The 25,693-nt window shown below is 42.7% G+C and overlaps 1 protein-coding gene across 1 annotated transcript in view; it reads left to right on the top strand.

Moving 5' to 3' along the window:
- The window catches only part of CABLES2 (Cdk5 and Abl enzyme substrate 2), a 72,299-nt gene that overhangs the window by 27,664 nt on the left and 18,942 nt on the right, over window positions 1-25,693 (top strand). The window contains exons 2-5 of the mRNA XM_058177104.1: window positions 5,386-5,478; window positions 8,364-8,441; window positions 13,359-13,467; window positions 16,574-16,739. Of these exons, the coding sequence (XP_058033087.1) occupies window positions 5,386-5,478; window positions 8,364-8,441; window positions 13,359-13,467; window positions 16,574-16,739 (446 nt within the window). The remainder of the gene's footprint in view (window positions 1-5,385; window positions 5,479-8,363; window positions 8,442-13,358; window positions 13,468-16,573; window positions 16,740-25,693) is intronic.

Genomic DNA, 25,693 nt, shown 5'->3' with positions numbered 1-25,693 from the left:
TCATCTGCTGCTAAAGAATTATTTTTCATGAAGGCTGACATTTATACTGAATGCACAATATGCCATTAAATTTGATGAATGAATTCTTCCTTTATTGATACGGTTTTCCATGCCTTGACATATAATCCCACGGTTGTTTTTTTTTTTAATGTTTCAATTGCCAGAAGTGTTCAACCATAACCATGATTTATTGGTACTATTACCTGGGATTTAATTAATAGATATATCTCTTCCTGCCAGTTCTTTTTTTTTCCCCAGCCCTGCCTTCCAAAAAGTATTCTTATAAAGACTGGATGGGACCTGTCGTTCTTTCAATAATATATCATATTTCTGTGTGTGCGGGCCAGTTAGCAAACCTGGTTTTCGGACCTGGTACGTCTTAAGTTTACAACACAGAGAATTGTGGTACCTGTAGTCCTTGACTTACAACCACAATTGAACCCAAACTTTTTGTTGCTAAACGAGACAGTTGCTAAGTGAGTTTTCCTCCATTTTATGGACTTCCTTGCCACAGTTGTTAAGTGAATCACTACACAGTTGTTAAGTTAGTAACATGGTCGTAAAGTGAATCTGGTTTCCCCATTGCTTGTCAGAAGGTCACAAAAGGGGATCACAGTTCTCCCGGATACTGCAACCGTCATAAATATAGACCACTTGTCAAGCATCCAAATTTTGATTATATGACCATGGGGATGCTGCAATGGTGTGAAAAACAGTCAGTGCCATTGTAACTTTAAAAGATCATTAAATGAATTGTTATAAGTCAAGGACTTCCTCTAAAGAGAAAATAAGAAATATTTTAAAATGAAATAATATTATCATGCAATGTTTATTTACCGTATTAATCAATCGCATTTTAAGCAGTCCATCTCCCTCACGGAGGCACTGTAACAATTTTCCACTTTTCTATTCTAGCAAAAATAATACTGTAACCTCTTTCTTATATAAATTGCCTACAGTAATTAGAACCAAGCATCCATTTTTCATGAGAACCGGAGTTAATTCTAATTTCTTATTCAATGCTGCCCAAAGGTGCCTAACACGCTACCTTGTTAGCAAACGGAAAAATACATAACAATATATCATTTCTACATATTTAAGTAAAATATCTTTCATTAAGATCTTTAAAAGGCTATATCATCAGTATAAATTATCTCCAAATAATTATTATTATTATTATAGTAAGTATATGACGATGCTTCAAGTATTTCAGTAGTTTGCCTACTAGTATTTCTTTTTTTTTTAATAATATTTATTAAATTTCCAAAACTTAAAATACGCAATACAAAAAAAACCACAATACACAAAAGCTTGCTTGTTTTCTTGCAGATGTTTTATTACCCAAACTAAGTAACATCATCAGTGCTATGGTAATAACTAATAATGTTACCTAGTTCAGGTAATGAAACATCTGCAAGAAAACAAGCAAGCTCAGAGACCACCGAGGACTCCTCATTTCAACCCTGAGGTACAAAAATACTCCTTTATTGGTCTTCATAGTTTGCTCCATATTAAACTCCTTGAATTTAATCTATCACTTCTAGAAGGTCTGTGGGTGGGTGGGTAGGTGGGTCAATTTCCTGTTTGTTTCTTCCTTATTATTTTTACAAATAAGGTGGCAAATACAAACACTTGCTCCTCCTGTGAGGTGAGTTGGGCTGAGAGAGAATGACTGGCCCATAGCTGGCGGGACTTGAACTCACAGTCCCTTTCTTTCTAGCTTGATGCCTTAGCCCCTAGATCAGGGGTATCAAATTTAATTTCATTGAGGGCCACTTCAAGGTTGTCTTTGATCTTGGGGGGGCGTGGCCACCTCGACATAATTTGTGTCGGGGGTGGCCGTGGTGGCCCTAGCGCTCTTCCAGTGAAAACGGACTCCTGAGCTCCGTTTTCAGCTGCGACGGCCTCCTGCAACCTTCTGCCAGTGAAATCGGAGCTTGGAAGGACCCGTGTGTAGCCCTCCCGAGTTCCATTTTCGCTGGCAGAGGCACCACGGGCCAGTCCTTCGCTGTTTCCAGAGCGGCCCCATGGGCCAGATCTAAGCATCCCGCAGGCCAGTTCTGGCCCCCGGGACTTGAGTTTGACACCCCTGCCCCTAGATAAACTGGGATTTTTAAAAAATCCCATTTGCTCAAAAAGTATACAAATACAGCAAGACAATGTAATCTAGTGAGTTGTAATTAACTTTTCCAGCCCGTTGCCTCTGTGTCATATTCTATTAGCAAAACAAAAGTGATCATTATTATTATTAACCAGAAACGGGGATAATTACTGTTCATGTTGTCTGAAATATTCTTAAACCAATTTTAAAGCAAACTGTCAGGTCAGTGATTCCAGGGTGAAATGCTTCCGGTTTGGACGAGATCAGCTGATCTGGTAGCGATGGCAGCGGGTGGTTTAGAGAACCGGTAGCAAAAATCCCTGCCTCCCCCGCATGCCTACCCAATCGCCCGCTTGCCGCTTCTTTCCGGCTCGCTCGCTTTTCCCACCCGAATGATAGGAATAGGAATTTCAAAAATGCTTTTAAAAGGTAAAAAAAAAAGGCTCAGACGATCACAGATAAGCAGCGCAATCATCAGAGCCTTTTTTTTTACTTTTAAAAGCAGCGTAATTGGCAGAATAGGTTGTAAAAAAATGCTTTTAAAAGTAAAAAAAAAATTGTGTGCCACAGCTGATCACACACACATACACCGCACTGTTCTACTTATCCCATGCCTCCTTTTGGTGTGCGCTGCACGTGCGCACATATACACCTCGCATTTGGTGCACGTGCATGCATAGCCAGCAACTGGTAGTAAACCGGTTCAGATTTCACCACTGAGTGATTCTTTTTTTTAAAAAAGATGAATATATTTTTTAGAGAAAATAAGTGCTGGGCCAGGAATGATAAGTTTCGTTTGTGTTGTGGTCCGTCAGCAGCCTATGGAGCTGGCAACAGAGTTGGACAGCGATGAGGCTGAGGTGAGGCCAGGGCCATCGGGGAATGAGGTGCGGACTCCAGAGCCTCCAGAGCCTGATAGTAGTGAGGCAGAGGAACAGGAGGAGCCTGTTCCTAATGCACGTATGAGAAGAGCTGCCAGAAGGCAAGAGTGCCTCAAGCAGAGAGGACAACTCGGGAGTAGGGCCAAGAGATGATTGGCCCCTCCCATAAGGCTTAAGAAGACCAGCACCGGCATTTGGCCTTCGCCAGAAAACAACGTTGTAGCTGCATCTTCTGCTTCACTTTCTGCTTCGTCTATGTCTTTGGTTGTTGTTTTTTTTGGTTTGGTTTGGTTTTTTGTTTTTTGGCTTCTGGACGTTTGCCAGGAAGGGCCTTTGGCAGTTTGCCTAATTGGACTAAGTTTTGAGTTTGAGATAACTGAGGAATTTGTGTTGGGAGGCATTTGTTTTACTTTGAGTTGAACTACTTCATGAATTACTTCATTCCCAGCTGTTCAAATAAAGTTTGTTTTTCCACGGACTAAGTTTATTACTATCTACTTGGGCCTGGGTCACAACAGTTTGCCAACAGTATTGATAAGGCAAGAACATAGTTTTATTTACATTTCAGAACGATTGTACTTCGACAGATAGCCATTTACGGTGAACTGATAGGAAATCCTTTGTCTCTGACATACGCCTGGCCTTCCTAGCAACACCTTTTTTTTAAAAAAAAATCATCAATAGTCTATAAATAATTTCCTTTCTTCTCTTCTGGCAAGTACTAATAACCACTGAAGCATGACTTTTGAACACGCTCGTTTCCACATGAAAAGCTAGGGCAAAGAAATGCTGCGGCGACTAATGATTAAAAATACAGGCCTGATATTTACGTAAAATCCCAGGAGGGGGTGGGGAAAAAAAACCCTGAAGAGTTTTCCTAAAGAGTTGAAGGCCGCTCAGAAATGGAAATGGAATAATAAGTTTTGTTCTTAACAGACTGTTCTCATTCGGTGGTTTTCATGCTGTGTGTCCTATTATGCTATTTTAAAAAAGAAACGTGGGAAAATTCATCAAAAGATGACTCAGTGTTTTTTTTTTAATAAGGTATGCTCTTGAGTATGTTGAATTCAATGTCTGTTCCCAAGAACTCTGTGATCAGTCTGCTCCCAAAACTATGTACCACATTACTGTACTTTGCAAGGCCCAGGGTTGCTACCTCTGATGTTTAGCGTTAGTTGTTCACAACCTGTGGTCCAAAAAAGTCCATCTGGTGGCTATAACGGTGTGAGAACTTTCTCTGAAAGGCCAGAGTTCTAGATTACTTGTGGGAAAATGACCATACAGGTAGTCCTCAACTTACAACCAAAGTTGAACCCCCAAATTTCCTTTGCTAAGCAAGACAATTTGCCAAGTGACTTTGGTCCCGTTTTGCGACCTTTCCTGCCAGAGTTGCTAAGTGAATCCCTGCAGCGGTTAAGTTAGTTAATAAGATTGTTAAGTGAATCTGCCTTCCCCATTAACTTTGCTTGTCCAGAAGGTCACTGAAAGGTGATCACGTGACACTCCAACCACTGTACAGGCCAGTTTCCAAGCATTTCAGTTTTGATCACGTGACACACACACACCCGGGATACTGCATCGCTCATCAAGTGTGAAAAATGGTCATGAGCCAGCATTTTTCAGTGCCGTTGTAACTTCGAACGGTCCCTAAACGAGAGGCTGTAAGTTGAAGACTACCTGTATGGGAATGCGCTTAGATCAGGGGTGTCAAACTCGATTTCATTGAGGGCTGTATAAGGGTTGTGTTTGACCTTGGGGGAGGCGGGGTTGGCATGGCCAGGGTGGGTGTGGCCATCTCAGCATCATTCGGGTGAGGACACCTGTGGTGGCGCGAGCACTCTGCCAGCAAAAACAGGATCCCGAGCTCCGTTTCCAGCTGCGACGGCCTCCTTTTCACACGTGGCCCTCCCGAGCTCCATTTTTGCTGGCAGAGGCACTGCAGGCCGCTCCACTTTTTCCAGGGCAACCCCGCGGGCCAGAGCTAAGCATTCCACGGGCCGGATCTGGCCCGCGGACCTTGAGTTTGACACCCGTGGCTTAGATTGATGGTTTGCAGTTCTTGGAGGCCATGAACTAATACGATTCGCTCTTCGTGCTGTTGTGCATTTTTGCAGAAGGCGTTTTATCTCCCAGCGCTGCTCTCTAGAGTTTTTAGAAGACATAGTGGGATATGCCAGTGCGCGCAGGTACTTGTCAAAAGCAGCATTAACCTTCCATTGCATGCTTTGCAAGTCCTTTTTTTCCCCGCCACCCTCATTCAAGCCAAAAAAAATTAAAAATAAAAACCCAAACCTAAGCATGCATGCTCGATCCAACTACGACATTCGTTATCCTTGAGACTTTTTTTTAATCACAGATATTTGCATATTTCTTTTCTTTTCTTTTTCTTTTTTTGAAATCTAGAACGAAGCACGTATCTGGATCTCCGCGACACAAAGGCTTGAAGAAGGTACATTTCATCAAGAATATGAGGCAATACGACACACGGAACAGCAGGTGACCTTTGCTTTAACTGAAGTAAATCTCTGGGCAAATAGATGCAAGTTTTGGTTCATAGATCACTGGGGGAACAAAATAGCTGAAAGAGTGGGATGGCGGTTCGGCTGGGTCCCTTAGGTGTACCCTACTGGCTTTCTCTGACCAATGGCAGAGATTTTATTTTTATTTTATTTAAAGTTTATTTTATTTTATTTTAAGTTTATTTTATTTTGGTATGATACGGTACAGTACGGTACGATAAGGTACGGTATAGTTAGGTTAGATTATTTATTTCCCGCCTTTATTATTTACATAAATAACTCGAGGTGGTGAATATATATTCACCGCCTTCCTCCACAACAACAATCCTGTGAGGTGGGTTGTGCTGAGAGAATGTGAATGGACCAAAGGCATCGAACCATCTTTCATGCCTTAGGCAGGACTAGAACTTACAGTCTCCTAGTGATTGACTCAAAATCACCTGCCCGACTTTCATTCCTAAAGTGCGACTAGAATTCACAGTCTCTTGGTGATAGACTCAAAATCACCTATCCAGCTTTCATGCCTAAAGTGGGACTAGAACTCATGGTCTCCTGCTTTCTAGCCTGGTGCCAACCGTTAGACCAACGTGGCTCTCAGTTGGACCCAGTTGTCTTTCCAAAAGCCTCATCATTTCCTTTCAGAAAACATTTGAAATTAAGTTGAAGGTCACAGATTGTATAGTCTTTTTGGAACAGCAATGTCTTAACCAAAGACTAATCTCTCTCCCTAATCCCAGGAATTTCCGGATTAAGCTAAAATTACGAGCCTTGGTTGAAAAGATGGAGAAACAGTGGCTATTCCCCCCCCCCCCCATTTTTTTTTCCTTCCTTGATAACTTTTTCTGGGAAGGGAGAATTGCCTCACTTTCCCGATTCTCTTCCAGTGGAGTGAATGAGGTATCTACACTCTAGTCTCCTAGTAACTTCTGTAGCATGGGAAATTGTGTGGAAAGTGATGAGGACGGCAGAAAAGATTATTGGCAGTTCACTGCCTTCTATCCAAGACTTAACATATAAGCGTTGCTTGACGAGAGTCCGCAGGATTGTCGGCAACCTTAAACACTCAAAGAGCTACAAAGGTCCTAACCGGAAGCCCCCCATTCAATTCTGGAGTCGACTGGAAGTCCAGTTCCTCCACCATAGAGACTCCTCTTAGCACAGCGTCCTTTTTCCTCTGCCGACTGGAAGTCCAGTTCCCCCATCATAGAGCTGCCTCCTAGTGCGGCGTCCTTTTTCATCTACCTGTCCTAACTGAAAGACCTATTGATTGTGGAGCCGACCAGCGACAGGGAGCTGCAGCAGAGGGATGAAAGAGCCACATGCGGCTGCAGAGCCGCGGGTTGCTGACCCCTGGTCTGGGACACTACACATCCTCTTCACAACCTGTTTTTCTTATTACCTTCTGGGAGGGGGCTTCGTTGTATCTGAAGCAGAACATCCAGATTCGGCCACAGTTTTGTTCCATACAGTATTAACCATGTGAACTCTGGCGAGTCCTCTTTCCACTACGTATTCAAGATGGATGGGGATTAATATTTATATGTATTTATATGTTAGGGCAGTGATGGCTAACCTTTTTCTCTTTGGGTGCCAAAAGCGCATGTGCAACAGCGTGCACGCATGCCAGCACCCATAATGCCATGAGCCCCCATGCATGCGTGCATGACCCCCCACGCACATGCACATGACAACCCCCTCGCGCATGCACGCGAGGGGTGGGATTCAAAAAATTTAGCAACCTGCACCATGGCGGGTGGGGGGGCATTTTTGCCCTCCCCAGGCTCCGGAGGCTTTGTTTGAGCTTCCAGGATGGCGAAAACGGCCTTCCTCGGGCTCCAGAGGCCTTCTAGAGACCAGAAACAGATCCATTTCTAGACTTTTGGAATGCACGCGCCGCTGCTTTCCGCACTCCCCCCGCCACCTGGCACACATGCGCGACCCCTCCTGCATGTCTCCCACATGCGCCCCACCCCCGAGCATCCCAAAAATCAGCTGGCCTGTGGAAGGCACATGCGCATGCGCAGTGGACATGAGCTGGATGACGGCTCGCGTGCCCGCAGAGAGGGCTCTGCGTGCCAGCTGTTGCTCGCCTGGCATAGGTTCGCCATCACGGTGTTAGGGTGTAGGCATATACATATGTGTGTGTGTGTATATATTTGTTTTCGTAGGTTTTCATGGGTATAGGTATGTAGGTCTTGGCATATTCGGGTCTTTTCCCGTGTAAGGTTGAGAGTATCTTGGCGACATTTTGACGAGGTCTCGCTCATCATCTTCAGGCTGGTGCTTTCGGCTTTGTGCTTGTGAGAGCAAAGCGTGGTCAGAGCTGCCATCTCTATAAATACTGTGATACCTCGTCGAAACGTCGCCAAGATACTCTCAACCTTACATGGGAAAAGACCCGAATATGCCAAGACCTACATACACACACACACACACACACACACGTGTGTGTGTGTGTTATGTATGTATACACTTTTGAGAGCCAGCAACAGAATTTCATTTTTAGTGTGTGCCAGTGTGCCCACAGTAAAAAATGACAATAAAGGTTATCTTATAATTGGGGAATGCAATTTAGAGTCTCCAGCGTGCCACATAATGTTTCACCAATATTGTATAAGTCTTCCTCACTGAAGGCCATTCAGCAGAGATGGTTACAGATGACTTCTGTTAGAAACTCAAGAAGTTATTTTTCTAAATCTTGCATTAGGGAAAGAGTGAAATAGCTGCATTTTTTAAAAATAAAAACCTGGGCTTCTAATTGCTCACGTGAAGCTATTTAATAAAAACCCGAGTTAAAAGGCCTATTGATCCAGGAATGAAAGTGCTACTATAATTCACAATATTCTTTCCCTTTCTTTTCAGGATAGTGTTAATTTGCGCAAAACGAACCCTTTGTGTGGCTTTTTCTATCCTGCCTTATGGAGAGAGCTTAAGGATCAGGTGAGAAATACCAATTTTTCTTACAAGTATCTTTGATGGGCTATGAAGTTGTTGTCTTTCGAAGCTTATCCCAAAGGTGCTTTTTCAAAAGGCAAAGTGGGTTTTGTTTTTCCTTAAAGACATTTTGCTTCTCATCCAAGAAGCATCTTCAGTTCTGTTCTTCTTCAACCCAGTTGCCTTTTGAAAAAAATACCTTTGGGATAGCCATCACTGGATTACTGGAGAATCTTGCAAACGTTTTTCTAAGCTTACCTGAAGTCATTCACCTTTTTTTTACTCTGTTGGATAAGATCATACTGTTCATCCTTGCAGTAATATAGTTTTGCTTCAGATCATATAATATTGATGATCGCTTTAGAACAGGAGCAAGTTTAAGCCTTGTGGACTTCACTCCCATAATTCCTTAGCCAGCCATGCTGGCTGGAGAATTCTGGGAGTGGAAGTCCACAATTTCTTAAAGTTGCCAAGTTTGGAGACCTCTGCTTTAGAATGAGGCTGGTTCTTCATACTTTATTTTCAGATTGATACTTTCCTAGCAGAGTTTATAGCATTTAAGTGAGAGTTTTAACTTGAATTTTTTTTAAAAAAAAGTTAGTCAAATATTGTTAATAGTTAACATATTAAAGTGGAAGGGATGTATTTTTCACGCAGAAGAGAAAAATACCTATTTTAGCTAGTACAGGAGATAAGGTGCAATTTGGAAGTATAGTCCTTGACTTGGGAACATTCACTTAACAACTGTTCAGATGCAACAGTTGTGGGAAAAGGTGATTTATGACTGGTCCTTGCACTTACAATCGTCACAGCAACCCTCAGCTAAGTGATTGCAATTTATGACAGTCCCATCCGTCTTCTGAAAAACAACGTTAACAGAAAACCCACAGGGAAGGTCACAAGCCACAAACATGTAATGTCTTGCTTAACAACAAGGAAAAAATGGTTCTAAAAAATTGGGTGTGATCCCATGATGCTCCACTTGACAATGAATTACTGCTTGGCAATGAATTATCCAGTTCCGATTATCATCTTAAGTTAAAAAGCTTTTAACTGTGTAGTTAAAAGCTCCAAATATATATGTGAAAAATCTGTTCTTGAGGATAATGAAATTACATTAGTAAGTTGGCCTAGTATGTTCCTATCGTCGGCTTTTTTGCATTTTAGTTTACATAAAGCTGAACAGAAGCTTAGTTTTGAGACATTTGTTCCAGTCTTAACGGGCCAAGTCGATATTCAGATGCTCTTTTCATCATGGACAAGATGAGGGCCGTTTGGAGAATCCTGCAATCTATCATGAATGCACACTAGTTCATCCAAGGGCTGATGATGATGTGTGTAACAGTATTGCACCCCATAAGTTATATCCATGAGTCGTGGTGGCGCAGTGGTTACAGTGCAGTACTGCAGGCTACTTCTGCTGATCACCGGCTGCCAGCAGTTTGGTTGACTCAGCCTTCCATCCTTCCGAGGTGGGTAAAATGAGGACCCAGATTGTTGGGGTCATATGCTGACTCTGTAAACCCCTTAAAGGAGTCTGTAAAAGCACTGTGAAGCGGTATATAAATCTAAGTGCTATTGCTATCCCTGGCCCTCGCACTTTAGAATTTGAGAAGAAATTAATCACTCATTAAAGCTTAATTAAAGGAGAGCTGATAAGCAGACTGTTCATTTAATAACCTTTCCTTCGGAAATCCCACAACATGATTCGGGTTCTTGCTGGATGTATATCACATTTAATTAGCCCTGCTATAAAAATAAAACAACATATGTCATCACTCTTGAGTTCCTGTGATTAGTGCAGTGAAGAAGGAAATGGATATTTTCTTGACAGGCGTCCCCCATACAGATGCCACTGCTATAAATAACGTATGGGAAACTTCTTTCTAGCTTGATGGGAAATAGGGAAGACATTCAAAAGTGCTTCATTTTAATCAAAGCCGAATGAATTATTTGGGGATGGGAAACATAGATTGAATACCCCAAATAGTTTAGCTACTGATTAACAGTCTTGGGGAAAGGCAGTAGAATAATATAATTGCAAGCTTGTCTAATATATAACATGGGCTTGCGTGCAGCTGAATAGAGATAATTCCCAACTTATGACCATTTGTTTAACAATGATTCAAAGTTATGATGGCCCTGAAAACTGACTTACAACTGCTCCTCGCACTTATGACCATCCCAGCAGTCACCAGATCAAAATTTGGAGGCTTGGCAACTAGCATGTACGATGGCCACAGTGTTCCCAGCTGGCTTTTAATAAGTGGGGAAAGCTGGATTCAGTTAACAGCCATGCAATTCCCTCACATCCTGGACATAAACTGTTTCAACTCCTACCCTCAAAACGACGCTATAGAGCACTGCACACCAGAACAACTAGACACAAGAACAGTTTTTTCCCGAAGGCCATCACTCTACTAAACAAATAATTCCCTCAACACTGTTAAACTATTTACTAAATCTGCACTACTATTAATCTTCTCATCGTTCCCATCAACTCTTTCCACTTATGACTGTATGACTGTAACTTTGTTGCTGGCAATCCTTATGATTTATATTGATATATTAACCATCATTTGTGTTGTAAATGTTGTACCTTGATAGAATAGAATAGAATAGAATAGAATAGAATAGAATAGAATAGAATAGAATAGAATAGAATAGAATAGAATAGAATTTTATTGGCCAAGTGTGATTGGACACACAAGGAATTTGTCTTTGGTGCATACGCTCTCATGTACATCAAAGAAAAGATACGTTCATCAAGGTATGACATTTACAACACAACTGATGGTCAATATATCAATATAAATCATAAGGATTGCCAGCAACAAGTTATATGATGAAGTGTTGTCCCGGTGTTTGGAAGCCGTACAGGTCTGGATGGGGAGGAACAGGCTCAAGCTCAATCCCTCCAAGACGGAGTGGCTGTGGATGCCGGCACCCCGATACAGTCAGCTGACTGTTGGGGGCGAGTTATTGGCCCCAAAGGAGGGAGTGCGCAACTTGGGTGTTCTCCTGGATGCACGGCTGTCGTTTGAAGATCATTTGGCGGCCGTCTCCAGGAGAGCCTTTCACCAGGTTCGCCTGGTTCGCCAGTTGCGCCCCTTCCTTGATCGGGATGCCCTATGCACAGTCACTCACGCTCTTGTTACCTCCCGCCTGGATTATTGCAATGCTCTCTACATGGGGCTCCCCTTGAGATGCACTCGGAGGCTTCAGTTGGTCCAGAATGCAGCTGCGCGGGTGATAGAGGGAGTCACACGTAGCTCCCATGTGACACCTCTCCTGCGCAGACTGCACTGGCTTCCTGTTGCCTTTCGGGTGCATTTCAAGGTTTTGGTAACCACCTTTAAAGCGCTCCATGGCTTGGGACCTGGGTACTTACGGGACCGCCTTCTGTTACCTCATGCCTCCCACCGACCCGTACGCTCGCACAGAGAGGGCCTTCTCAGGGTGCCGTCCGCCAGACAATGCCGGCTGGCGGCCCCCAGAGGAAGATCCTTCTCTGTGGGGGCCCCCACTCTTTGGAATGAACTCCCCCCTGGTTTACGCCAAATACCTGACCTTCGGACTTTTCGCCGCGAACTGAAAACATATCTGTTTGTTCGTGCGGGGCTTTCTTAAATTGTTTAGTTTTAACTTCTAAATTTCTCTTTGGTTTTAATTGGGGTTTTTTAGATTCTTAATTATTTTAAATTCGGCCACATTGTATAATAAGTTTTTTAATTGTATTTTAACTGTATATTGCTTTTTTTTATTTTGGCTGTACACCGCCCTGAGTCCTTCGGGAGAAGGGCGGTTTATAAATCTAATAAATAATAATAATAATAATTTTTTAAAAAGTATCTTTTCTTTGATGTACACTGAGAGCATATGCACGAAGACAAATTCCTTGTGTCCAATCACACTTGGCCAATAAAAAAAAAAATTAACAATTAAGTGATTTGCTTAACAGCCACGGTAAAAAAAAACCAATGGTCATAAAATCAGGTCGGGTCATGTAATGGTTTCTTAATGACCACACTGCTTAGCAACTGAAAATTCCAGTCTCCATTATGGTCGTAAAACAAGGACTACCTGTATACGTGCTTTTAAGATATAAGAAAGTAGTTTTCATATTTGGTCAGTTCTGGCTTCCCAGTTTCGGATTAATTTTTCAAGCTCGAAATCCTTCCAACATTTCTCATGTTTCGCAAGAAATTCTGAGAGTTACAATCGCATCACATCCGAAGGACAGCCGGCTAGGGAAAGCTTGGCAGAATGTTTTCTTTCTAAGCACTGTGTGACTATAATATCCCACTGGGCATAAATTTAAATGAGTTTAACAATTGCCCGGAAACTTCCTTCTTTTATGTAGTTTTGAAGTAGGGGGGATGAGTGCGAAGTAAAGTTCACAGATGTTATTTCTAGCAAAAGAGGTTCCCATGGTTGGATCAGTTCTTTGCGTATTTTATAGCTTTTCGAGCTTACGTCTTTTCCTATATTATATCCTCCAGCCTTAGGATTCAGTTTGAAGGCTGTGTTCTATTTTCAGTCCTCTCAAATCGTGGGAATAACTTTTAACCGTTGAGCCTCATCTGGGGATACAACTGCATGAAACTCTTTTTAAAAATAGGATGAACTCCAACTAAGTCCTCTTTTGATTATTTACTGAACTATTTTTCTTTCTTTCTTTTTTTCTTTTTTTCTTTCTTTCTTTCTTTCTTTCTTTCTTTCTTTCTTTCTTTCTTTCTTTCTTTCTTTCTTTCTTTTAAAAACAAACGCTTTCAAACAAGGGAATTGCCCTTTTAATTTTTTTGAACGTGCGTGGGTGCTTTATTATTTTTTTTAACTGCTGACCGAGCTAGTTTGGGGCTGGGGATGAGAAGAAAGCAACTTTGAATTTTCTGGTTTGCTCTCATTCTGCTTTCTGGACAGCGAGCTGAGAATAGAGGGCCAGAAACAGAGGCATCCATCGGGCGGAATTTCAGCCACTTCGGAGATGGTGTTAGGAATGGAAGGCGTGGAACTAGGGGCTGATGGCAAGGTAAGACCCCACAGTGTGGAACAAGCCATTTGTGTTGTGATGTGGAGGTTTCCAGATGCGTGTGTGTGTGTAGGGATGTGTGTGTGTATAGGGGTATGTGTGTGTGTCAGCTTCCATATCCCAAAGGTGTCCTTTCCTCTGTTTTTTTTTTTAAGGTTCTATTGATTTTCTGTTGTTTACATTTTGTTAGTGCTTAATAAACATTGGAGGGACGTGGTGGCTCAGTGGCTAAGACGCTGGGCTTGTCGATCGAAAGGTCGGCAGTTCAGCTGTTCAAATCCCTAGTCCTACGTAACGGGGTGAGCTCCTGTTACTTGTCCCAGCTTCTGCCAACCTAGCAGTTCGAAAGCACGTAAAAAAAGGCAAGTAGAAAAATAGGGACCACCTTTAGTGGGAAGGGAACAGTGTTCCGTGCGCCTTTGGCATTGAGTCATACTGGACACATGACCACGGAGACGTCTTCGGACAGCGCTGGCTCTTCAGCTTTGAAACGGAGATGAGCACCGCCCCCTAGGGTCAGGAATTAGCACATATGTGCGAGGAGAACCTTTACCTTCTTAATAAACATCGTGTTGTCTGGGTTATTTAATTCACTTAAAAATACAGATTACATTCTTAATCTCCACCTCTTATTTCCAACCACTGGTAAAATAAAGTCCATGTTTGATAATATTCTGTGTCTTCTTTCTGTTTAATCGTCAGCGTAAGTCTGTCCATTTCTGCACAATCTAGTGTCTTCCTAATTATCTCTTCATCTCGCCGTGTTCCTTCATTTTTCCAATATTGTGCAAATATAACCCTCAGTGCTGTTAAGGCATGCAGTATCACTAGTTAGTTCTGGGTTCCCAGATTTGATTAATTTTTCAAGCTCAAAATTCTGATGTGTTGTGGCCCTTCAACAATTGAACTTGTGTCTTCCAAATGGGGAGCTAAAGTTGAACAACCGAATAACTATGTTGGAAGGGACCTTGGAGGTCTTCTAGTCCAACCCCCTGCTCAAGCAGGAAACCCTATACCATTTCAGACAAATGGCTGTCATATCTCTTCTTAAAAACCTCCAGTGTTGGAGCACCCCCAACTTCTGGAGATAAGCCATTCCACTGATTAAATGTTCTGACTGTCAAGAAATTTCTCCCTAGTTCTAGATTAGTTCTCCCCTTCATTAATTTCCATACACTGCTTCTTGTCCTGACTTCAAGTGTTTTGGAGAATAGGTTGGCCCCCTCTTCTTTGTGGCAGTCCCTTAAATATTGGCACATTGCTATCATGTCACTCCTAGACCTTCTTTTTTTAATAAAAAAGTTTTATTTTTACATTCATATCCAACAACTCATCCAAAGTACGGTCATATACAATTAGTCGGGCTTGCCCATTCACCACCCCCTCCTTTTAACTCTCTTCCCTCTTCTACCTTCTTCTACTTTCCAGACCTTCCTCCCCTTCTCTTATCTACATCCTCTCCTCCCTCCACCCTATACCTTCCTTCTCCCTCTTCTACCCCTCTTCCTTCCTCTTCTCCCTCTTCTACTCCTCTTCTCCTCTTTCCTACCTCCTACTCTCTCCTCTTTTCTCCCTCCCCACCATTCTAAAATGGTAGCTGAGCAGACCCGACCCTACATAAATTATATTTATACATCTTCAATAATCCCTGTACATTAACCATCACTCCATCCTCTCCCTCAACCCCCAGTTCCCTCCCCTTACCCCCACCCCCACCCTGACTTCCCAGAACAAAATGCAGGGTATCAAAACTAACAATCATAATCCAAAATAAATTCTAAATTATAATCTCTAGTCACTCCACACATAATCACACTCTCAATTCCTCTCTCCTTCAAAAATATATCTAATACAAAATATTTCCTAAATTTACTCATATGCTGTTCGATATTTTTTTATCTGATACTTATTTTGAATATAATCAATCCACATTTTCCATTCTAAAATATATTTTCCTTGTGTATAGTCTTTCAAATAAGCAGAAATTTTTGCCATTTCTGCCAGATTTGATACTTTGAGTGTCCATTCTTCAATTGTAGGTAATTCTTCTTTCTTCCAATATTGAGCAATCAAAAGTCTTGCGGCTGTTATTAAGTTCAAAATCAATTTAGTCTCTATAGCTGTACAATCCATAATTATTCCTAGTAGAAAGAACTGTGGAGTAAACTTAATCTTCTTTTTCATAATGTTCTGCATGATCCACCATACTTTAATCCAAAATGCTTTAACTTTTTTACAAGTCCACCATATATGGTAATAAGTGGCATCTTTACAATCACTTCTCCAACATTTAGCCTGTACATTAGGATACATATATATGGTGGACTCCTAGACCTTCTTTTCATCAAACTAGACATACCTACTTCCTGCAACTGTTCTTCATATATTTTAGCCACCAATCCCCAATCATCTTAGCTGCTCTCCTCTACACTCTTTCTAGAGTTTCAGCATCTTTTTTATATCGTGGCAACCAAAGTTGGGAAATGAAATTCCTACTGGCAGAATTGTTCACAGGGAATTCCTGTTCCAAGAAAATACATTACCATATTTTTCGGAGTATAAGATGCTCCAGACTATAAAACGCAGCTACCTTTTTTGGGGAGGAAAACAAGAGAAAAAAAAAATCTGCTTCTGCCTCCCAGCAATTTGCCTTCATACAGCAAACAGCCTGTTTCAGTTTCAGCACAGCCTGATTAGCACAAGAAAAAAAATCTGCCTCTGCCTCCCAGCAATTTGCCTCCTTGCAGCAAAAAGTGAACGCTGAAAATGGGGCGCGTGGAGTATAGGCAATAGGCAGTGGCAATCCCTGCAGCCTGAAACAGCTGATGGTCGGGAGCCCAATCCAACAATCAGCTCCTTGTGCTAATCAGGCTGTGCTGAAACTGAAACTGTTTGCTGTTTGCTGCAAGGAGGCAAATTGCCGGAAAGCAGAGGCCAAAGGGTGGGTGGGGCTACATTCAGTGTTTAAGATGCACCCAAATTTTCACCGTCTTTGAGGGGGGGGGAAGTGTGTCTTATACTCTGAAAAATACGGTACTTGGGAACCAAAGATTGTTGCCAAAATCATGGGGCATCTGTTGCTGACGGTTGTGGAACTGTCTTTCAGGTGGTGTCCTATGCAAGATTCTTGTATCCAACCAACGCTCTCATGGGCCACAAAAGTGATGGCATCAGTGCCGTTTCCGTATGTCGAGCAACTGCATCCCGAACGGCTGGAGGATCAAGGTATAAAACTTCAGCAGCCAAAGCCATCCCTTCGACAGCAGATCTGGGTAAGTCCCTGAACAAATACCGTATATTCTACCTTTCTGTGTTTTTTAAAAAACTTTTCAATAAGAAAAAAAAAAGCAAACAGCGGTTCCATTGCAATTAAGAGGATAGATGGAATATTGCCAGTAGTAGATTTAATGGAACAACTGGGTGAAAATATAGCATTTCGTTTTCTAAAACAGCGATTTGGGATCCTACGTCTTTCACAAATTTGATGCCTTTCTTTGTCCTTGTTAGTACTCTGAGAGTTAATTATAAAAATTGCATTAATGGAACATTTTTTGTACATAATACTTGGCATTTTAGCAAAAGATAGATGCTGTCCTATTCAGAGCTGCTCTGAATAGAGTGCAAGAGGAGATACTACAAAACATGAGTAGAGTGAGGTCAAATGTAAAGGAAAAGCAGTTTAGCCTAGTGGTTTTATTTATTTATTTATTTATTTATTCATATTTTTTATACTGCCCTTCTCCGAAGACTCAGGGCGGTGTACAGCCAATAAAACGACAAGAATCCCCAAAAATTTAAAATACACTATCAAATTTAAAAAACTGATTCAATCGCTGTAACATTAAAATATTAACTAAAATTTATCAAAACTAAAACCTAGGTAAAACCCTATAAAAACCCACTAAAACCCCCATACTAAAATCAATCAGGCCAGCCCCGCTTGGTGAAAAAAGAAAGTCTTGAGCTCGCGCTTAAAGGTCCGGAGATCAGGGAGGAGACGGAGTCCCACCGGCAGCTCATTCCATAAAGCCGGGGCCCCCACAGAGAACGCCCTTCCCCTGGGGGCCGCCAGCCGACATTGACTAGCTGACGGCACCCTAAGAAGACCCTCCCTGTGGGCGCGCACTGGACGTATCGGACAATGGGAGGTAACTGTCGGCAGCAGGCGGTCCCGTAAATATCCCGGTCCAATGCCGGTTAAGGTGGTGATCTAGAAACCAAGAAACTGTGAGTTCTAGTCTCACTTTAAAACTGAAAGCCAGCTGGGTGGCTTTGGGTCAATCACCAGGAGACTGTGAGTTCTAGTCCCTCCTTAGGTATGAAAGCTGGCTGGGTGACTTTGGGCCAGTCCCTCTCACTCAGCCCAACCCACCTCTCCAGGTTGTTGTTGTGGCAGCAAAAATAGGAGGAAGGAGTATTAGGTATATTCTCTACCATGAGTTACTTATAAAGTAATAAAGGAAGGATTTTTAAAAAATCTAAGAAATAAATAAATGTTCATGTTTATTTCATGTATTTTAAATATCAGCTTTGTCTTTTGTTTTTTCAAAGAAAATACAACTATTCCCAGGACATTTTGCCTCAGTATAGGGGTCGCCCCGAATTGTCTTTTTTGGGCTAAGATATTGAGCAAAGGGACGCAGTGGCTCAGGGGCTAGGACGTTGAGCTTGTCGATCAAAAGGTCAGCAGCTCAGCGGTTCGAATCCCTAGTGCTGCCGTGTAACAGGGTGAGCTCCTGTTACTTGTCCCAGCTTCTGCCAACCTAGCAGTTTCGAAAGCACATGAAAAATGCAAGTAGAAAAAATAGGGACCACCTTGATGGGAAGGTAACAGCATTCCATGCGCCTTTGGCGTTGAGTCATGCCGGCCACATGACCACAGAGACGTCTTCGGACAGCGCTGGCTCTTCGGCTTTGAAACGGAGATGAGCACTGCCCCCTAAAGTCGGCAATGACTAGCACGTACGTGTGAGGGGAACCTTTACCTTTACCTATTGAGCAAAATTGAGTTTGACTAATACAGGTGTGAGACCAGTAGGAAATTTGTAAACTGGCCCATTGAAAACAACCTGGAAGGATACAATTTTGAAGTTATTTCCATGTTTTCTCCAAGAAAATTGCATGGACTGTGTCTGGGAAGTTACTGAGAAGCCACCCTTGACTTGAAGAGGGACTTACTGCATGTGCATTTTACATTAAAATTACACCTTTATTGTAAGTTTTGGAGGGGCTGTGCAGTTGCTCCCAAAGCTTCAGGATCTCACTGGCTCCATAGCCTCAGAATATGCAACTCTGTTTTTATCCTGCTGAGTGAAATAGCCCAACCTCCAATTATGAGGTGTTCTGTCTATCTAGGCAAATTTTCCGTCCCAGCTACTTATCTAATTTGCCTGAATGCTTCCAATCAATGTGTAAAAAAGCACAACTATAATTTGTAATCCAATTATTTCCTCCTAACCAGTTGCCTTCCACATTTGATAACAGACATTGTCGTGTCCCACTCCTCCGCTGACAGCTGGGTCAGGGAAATCCGAATCAGGCTTGCCTCTGCAGCTCTGCCCAAAGTCCTAGCAAAGTCCTCAGAGCAGGCAGGAGACCAGTAAGTGACTTCAGCAAGATAAGTTCGACTTTTGCCTGACTCAGAGACTGCCAGAAAGCAGATCCTTTATATAGGCCATGGGGTGTGGCTCCATGACTCAGCACTCATTAAGGCCTGCCCCTCCCTTCCTTCTGTTGCCTCCGCCTATCCAGTCTTCTGATGCGAGGATTACTCCAATCAGCTGTTGTTGGGCGTAAACCCTCCTCAGGCTCACCTGCTGTGGAGGAGGGGGAGGGGTCTAGCTGCTCCGTTTGCCTGGGCATGGAGTCAGGGCTGGGGCAGGGAGATGCTCCTTCTTCTGCAGTTTGTGTGGGCATGGAGCCAGGACTTGGGCCGGGAGGCATACATTCCTCAGTGTTCGGGAGCAGGTAAGAAGGCCCCGGCTGCTCTGAGGGCGGGCAAGACACAACAGACATATACTGTAAATCAGTGACTGTTCAGTCATTTCTTCTGAATTCTAGACCTCCTGTTTGGGAATTTTTAAACTTTGCAAAGAATATAGAAACAGAGAAAGACAGGAAAAGTGGAAATGCATTCATCCAAGCTTGCTTGCGTGCTGCACTTCACCTCAGTTAAAAACCATATGTAGCAGTGTTTCTCAACCTTGGCAGTTAGAAAATGTGTGGACTTCAATTCCCAGGATTCCCCAGCCATCATGACTGGTGAGGAATCTTGGGAGTTGAAGTCCTTATATCTTCAATGCCATGGTTGAGACTAATCTATGGTATATAAACCTGTAAAAATGAAAGAAAGAACAGCCAAGAAACAGGCAATTTATCAGAGGAAGGTCAAGGCCAAGCTTCTGTTGTCACAAAGGGTGCCACAGTTATCCCATTTCAATTCCCAGCAATTGCTCAGCTTTGGAAATAGACATATTCTGTTAAACCATAGTTAATTTCCACTATGGTTTGTGGACGAACTGTAAGACCAGGTTTATTCATAATATTAAGTGAAATCATGGTTTACAAAATAAAGTGATTATGTTCACGCATACACTAAGCCAGGGGTCTGCAAACTTGGGTCTTTTAAGACTTGTGGACTTCAACTCCCAGAGTTCAAGCTGGCTGAGGAATTCTGGGAATTGAAGTCCACAAGTCTTAAAAGACCCAAGTTTGCAGATCCCTGCATTAAGCCAAAATAAGTCACATGATTGTTTTGTGTCAACTTACATACGGTAGAAGAAAATAGATTATAAAGCTTAGAAATGAGAAAATCAAAGGCCGAGATAATCAGGAGATTCAGGCAGTTCAAAGGAGTATAAAGATTTATTGCAAGTTTGAGCTCCCTGCAAGAATCTGGCCAACTAATGGTCAAGGGAAATGAGTGGGAGATAAGAAGGCATTGAAGTTGGGCTGGACTTAGATCTCTTGCGGGCACGCAGGGACTTCTGACTTATGATACCTTTGACTCCTCCCTCAGGCTCAGCCTGGTCATCTCCTACATCGAATACAGGTGGACCTCAACTTACAACCATTTGTTTAGTGACAGTTTGAAGTTGCAATAGCACTGAAAAAGTGACTAATGACTGCTTTTCACACTTACAAATATCAAGGATTAGCTGTAATACGTTGCCCCGTTCAGCTAAAAGCAGCATCCATATATAAATTTGATGCTGTGTTTAATTAAATCATGATTTAATTAAGAGAGAGGTTAGGAGAACAGATACCCACAACCATCTTAAATGCTTTTTTGTCCCTAAACTCAAACCTAAATAAGTTTCTGTTGTTTTTTTATTATATTTCTATCTCACCTTTAGAATTGGCGTGAAATCTTGCAAGCTGTGAGGCTTGCAGAAGTAGGCTCTATCTGGATGCCAACTTCCACAGTCCAACAATATATTATAATTTTTTAAAGGCATATTGAGTTTACAAACTATTATTTTAAAATCCCGCAATTTAATCAAATTTACTACTGGCTGGGTACTCCTAGCTTGGATTCAGCAATTGCATCCAAAGGTCTCAAACCAGCTAAATATAGAATTTTATTTTATCTTTTTAAAATCTCATAAGCATGGTTACGCAAAAGACACAAATGAGACGTTTCCTGAAAGTCGAAGCAATGCCTTAAAAAGCCAAAAACGTAAATATATTCTTATAAAATTCTGGGCAAAGTACCAACCGCATTAAAATAGCAATTCTGAATAGTTTACTGCTATTTTTTTTTAGCGAATACTTCATCTCATTGACTTTGGCTTTGGGAAACCAAGCTGTGATCGCTCAACGAGTGCCATCTTTTAAATTTGAAAACAAGCCAGTTCTCCTTTTCGATGATGAGATAAACAGGTTGAAAAGAAACAAGATTTGCAACACAATACAGGAAGATAGATTGCATCTGTTTAGGATGCCAGCCTGTTATAGCCTCTCTCTAATTTTCCATTTTCTCCCTTCTTGAGATTCTGTCAATAATTTACTGCACCCACTTTTCATTGAATTAATTTTGGGGAGACATTCTCTAGCCCCTTGGGGCATTCTCCACCCACCCACTCTCTTTGTTAGTTCTGCAGTAGTAGAAACTTCCTGTGGCTGATTGACTCCTCTCTCTTGTGCATTGACTCTGCTGTTTGAATATAAAAAACCATTTCTGAGCAGTGTTCAGAGAAGTCAACTAGGATTGTTGCATCAAACAACTTCCAGAATTTTCAAACAGGGTGGCCAATACGTCTAAAGGCACACCAGGTGTATCTTACATGCCAAGGTGCAAGAAATGTTTCTGTCTTTATAAGACCTGCTAGCTTGAACCTTTCATTACAAGACAAGAACTATTTCTCTGGGCTCTTGCAGGGTCTGTCATAATTTTATCTATTTATCTGCTGCGAACTCTGCATTGGCAACAGGAAGGGCATCCAGCCAGTAAACACTCGGCTCCGTTCAGTTGCCCCGACTCCACTCTGATGTAAGGGGTTACGGGGTCATTAAAAGACTCACACAAAAAATCTATTCTAACGTAATAGAGCCACCCCTGTCATGCGCATACAGCAAAATTTATTGATTTATATCCTGCCTTTATTATTTTTATAAGTAATTCAAAGCAGGAAACATAATCAGTATTGCTCCTTCTCCTATTTTCCCCACACAAGCTTGTGAAATGGATTGGGCTGGAAGAGTGACTAGCCCAAAGTCACTTAGATGGCTTTCATTCCTGAGGCGGAACTAGAACTTCCAGTCTCCTGGTGATCAGCCCAAAGTCACCCAGCTGGCTTTCATGCTTAAGGCAGGACTAGAACTCACAGTCTCCTGGTGATTGGTTCGAAGTCACCCAGCTGGCTTTCATACTTAAGGCGGGACTAGAACTCACTGTCTCCTAGTAATTAGCCCAAAGTCACCCAGCTGGCTTTCATGCTTAAGGCAGGACTAGAACTCACAGTCTCCTGGTGATTGGTTCGAAGTTACCCGGCTGGCTTTCATGCTTAAGGCAGGACTAGAACTCACAGTCTCCTGGTGATTGCCCTAAAGTCACCCGGCCAGCTGTCCTGACTTCTAGCCCAGTGTCTACACCAAACTGTCTCTAGTTTGTTTGTTTTTTCGAAGTTTGAAATGCTGCCATAACTGTGCCTCAGAGCTTCTAAACAAGGAAGGTTAATTATTTTTCGAGGAACAGAAGCAGCAAACAGCAGGTTGACTTTGAAAGTTCTAGCTAAACACCCATGGGGTTCTGCTGGCTCAGTGATCCATCAAGAGCGGTCCGTCTGGGTGTCTTAAGTGCTCGTCAGAGGAATCCCATTTTGCTCTCCCGATGCTGCTTTGTCGCTGAGCCGCTGCTGGAAATACACGCCTGGGCTTTTTTGTCAAGATGACTTGACGAATCCCTTCAGCCACCGCTGTGAGACCTGAAGAAAAATTGGGCTTCGCCCTGTCATGACTCAGCGCACCTCCGCAAAAAAGCAGCAGGATTGAAGGCCGGAGCCTGGCACCTGCTGCTGTGAGGCATTGCGGAACACCACTAATTGAGAGAGGCAACACCGTTGGACTGTCAGATATGCAGGCTGTAGCATTTTAGGAGTGACAAACACGCAACAGCAGGAATCGGTGCTGTGCGGTGGGTCACTGGAGGAGGAAGAGAAGAAGGAGTCCGTGGAGGGATGATTTAGGCACATTTGGGAAAGATTCAGTATATCCTTTTCCCAGACATTTGCATGACCTTCATAATTTGTTTAAAAAAAAATTAAAACCAAATGAGGATAGTCCTGTATACTGTATCTTACAGAAAAAAATGACCTTCGGGAACTATCTGGGTTTGTTAAAAATATGGTTTATTTGTGTGTGTGTGTGTGTGTGTGTGTGTGTGTGTTTATGTATATATTATATATATATGTATATGTCAGAGATGGGCTTCACATAATTTAATAACCGGTTCGTCCAGCACCGAAAATGTGTGTGCTTGCTCGCATGCACACCTTCCGCACATATACACGGCCTTCTGTGCATGCGCTTTGCTCTCACGCGCACTCTTACACGAATGCATACGGCTTTAAAAATGCAGCTAAATAGGACGGCATAGCACCAAGGTGGGTGGGTGGGTGGATGGGCCCACTCGCAGGTCACAACTACCAATTCGCCTGAACTGGTCTGAACCAGCTGAATCCCACCTTTCTTAGGTTTTCACGGGTATAGGTATGTAGGTCTTGGCATTTTCGGATCTTTTCCTGTGTAAGGTTGAGAGTACCTTGGCGACGTTTCGACGAGGTCTCACTCATCATCTTCAGGCTGGTATCTTCGGCTTCGTGCTTCTCGAGCAAAGAGTGGTTGGAGCTGCCGTCTCTCTATAAATACTGGTGGGGAGGTGGGGAATGTTGCTGTGAGCGGGTTGGTTGGCTGTGTGGTTGCATCCTGATTGGTAGATGGAGTGGGTGTTTGCAGATTGGTCGAGGTGGGGAGTGTTGCTGTGAGCAGGTTGGTTGGCTCTGTGGTTGCATCCTGATTGGTAGATGGAGTGGGTGTTTGCAGATTGGTCGGCTGTTTCGTAGCATTCTGTGTGGGTGTGGTCCTGGTCTTTTGTTCCTGAGCTTTGGTGTTGTGGCCTCTGAAGTTCTGTATTGTGATGTCTTGAACAGATGACTGTGATATAGCATCCCGGGCCCTTGTTTGGCTCCGAGTCCGAGGTCCTGTCATGTGTTCCTCATGTGTGTCAGCCTGCTTTGTGTGGGGATCGGAGGGGGCCACAGCAGCCAGTGGTGTCAGCATGGTCTGGCTTCTGGATGGTGATTGTGTTTCGTCTGTGGGATGGGTTTCGGTTTGAATCTGGTGAGGATGATTGGTGGTGGCGTTGTGTGTTGTCCTGGGTCCAGAGTCAATTTTCGTGTCTGGGACTTGTTTGTTGACGAAGGCTGGTTTCCAGATGTCTGGTAGGCGGGAGGTGTCGTCCCGTTTGTTCATATTGTGGGGGTGTTTCTCTATTTCAATGGCTTCCATAATTATTCTCTTGTTATAGTGTTCAGTTTGGGAAATTAATTTGGTTCCTTCAAATTCAATTTCGTGTCCTATGGTTTTAACGTGCTGGAAAAGGGGTATGGAGGTCTTGGCATATTCGGGTCTTTTTCCGTGTAAGGTTGAGAGTATCTTGGTGACGTTTCAACGAGGTCTCACTTATCATCTTCAGGCTGGTGTCTTCGGCTTCGTGCTTGTGCGAACAAAGCGTGGTCGGAGCTGCCATCTATAAATATATATAAATATAGAGAGAGACGGCCGCTCCGCTTTGCTCGCACAAGCACGAAGCCGAAAGCACCCGCCTGAAGATGATGACTGAGACCTCGTCGAAACGTCACCAAGATACCCTCAACCTTACACGGGAAAAGACCCGAATATGCCAAGACCTACATATACATATACATACACGTATACGTATATGTATACGTGTAAGTGTGTATGTATATGTATATATATATATTAGTGTATGTACTCTATATGTATATATCTATATATATCTACTATGCATACATATGTGTGTGTGTGTGTTGTCCTGGGTCCAGAGTCAATTTTCGTGGCTGGGACTTGTTTGTTGACGAAGGCTGGTTTCCAGATGTCTGGTAGGTGGGAGGTGTCGTCCCGTTTGTTCATATTGTGGGGGTGTTTCTCTATTTCAATGGCTTCCATAATTATTCTCTTGTTATAGTGTTCAGTTTTGGAAATTAATTTAGTTCCTTCAAATTCAGTTTTGTGTCCTGTGGTTTTAAGATGCTGGGAAAGGGGTATGGAGGTCTTGGCATATTCGAGACTTTTTCCCTGTAAGGTTGAGAGTATCTTGGTGACGTTTCAACGAGGTCTCACTTATCATCTTCAGGCTGGTGTCTTCGGCTTCGTGCTTGTGCAAACAAAGTGTGGTCGGAGCTGCCATCTATAAATATATATAAATATAGAGAGAGACGGCAGCTCCGACCACGCTTGCTCGCACAAGCACTGAAGATGATGACTGAGACCTCGTTGAAACGTCACCAAGATACCTCAACCTTACACGGAAAAGACCCAAATATACATACACGTATACGTATATGTATATGTATATATATATATTAGTGTATGTACTCTATATGTATATATCTATATATATCTACTATGCATACATATGTGTGTGTGTGTGTTGTGTGTGTAAATATTACTCTGTGTGTGTGTGTGTGTGTGTGTGTGAGAGAGA

Source organism: Ahaetulla prasina, chromosome 3 (assembly GCF_028640845.1).
Source record: "Ahaetulla prasina isolate Xishuangbanna chromosome 3, ASM2864084v1, whole genome shotgun sequence".
Classification (NCBI taxonomy): Eukaryota; Metazoa; Chordata; class Lepidosauria; order Squamata; family Colubridae; genus Ahaetulla; species Ahaetulla prasina.
The sequence above is the reverse complement of the archived record's forward strand: the minus strand, read 5'-3'. Positions and strand labels throughout refer to the sequence as shown.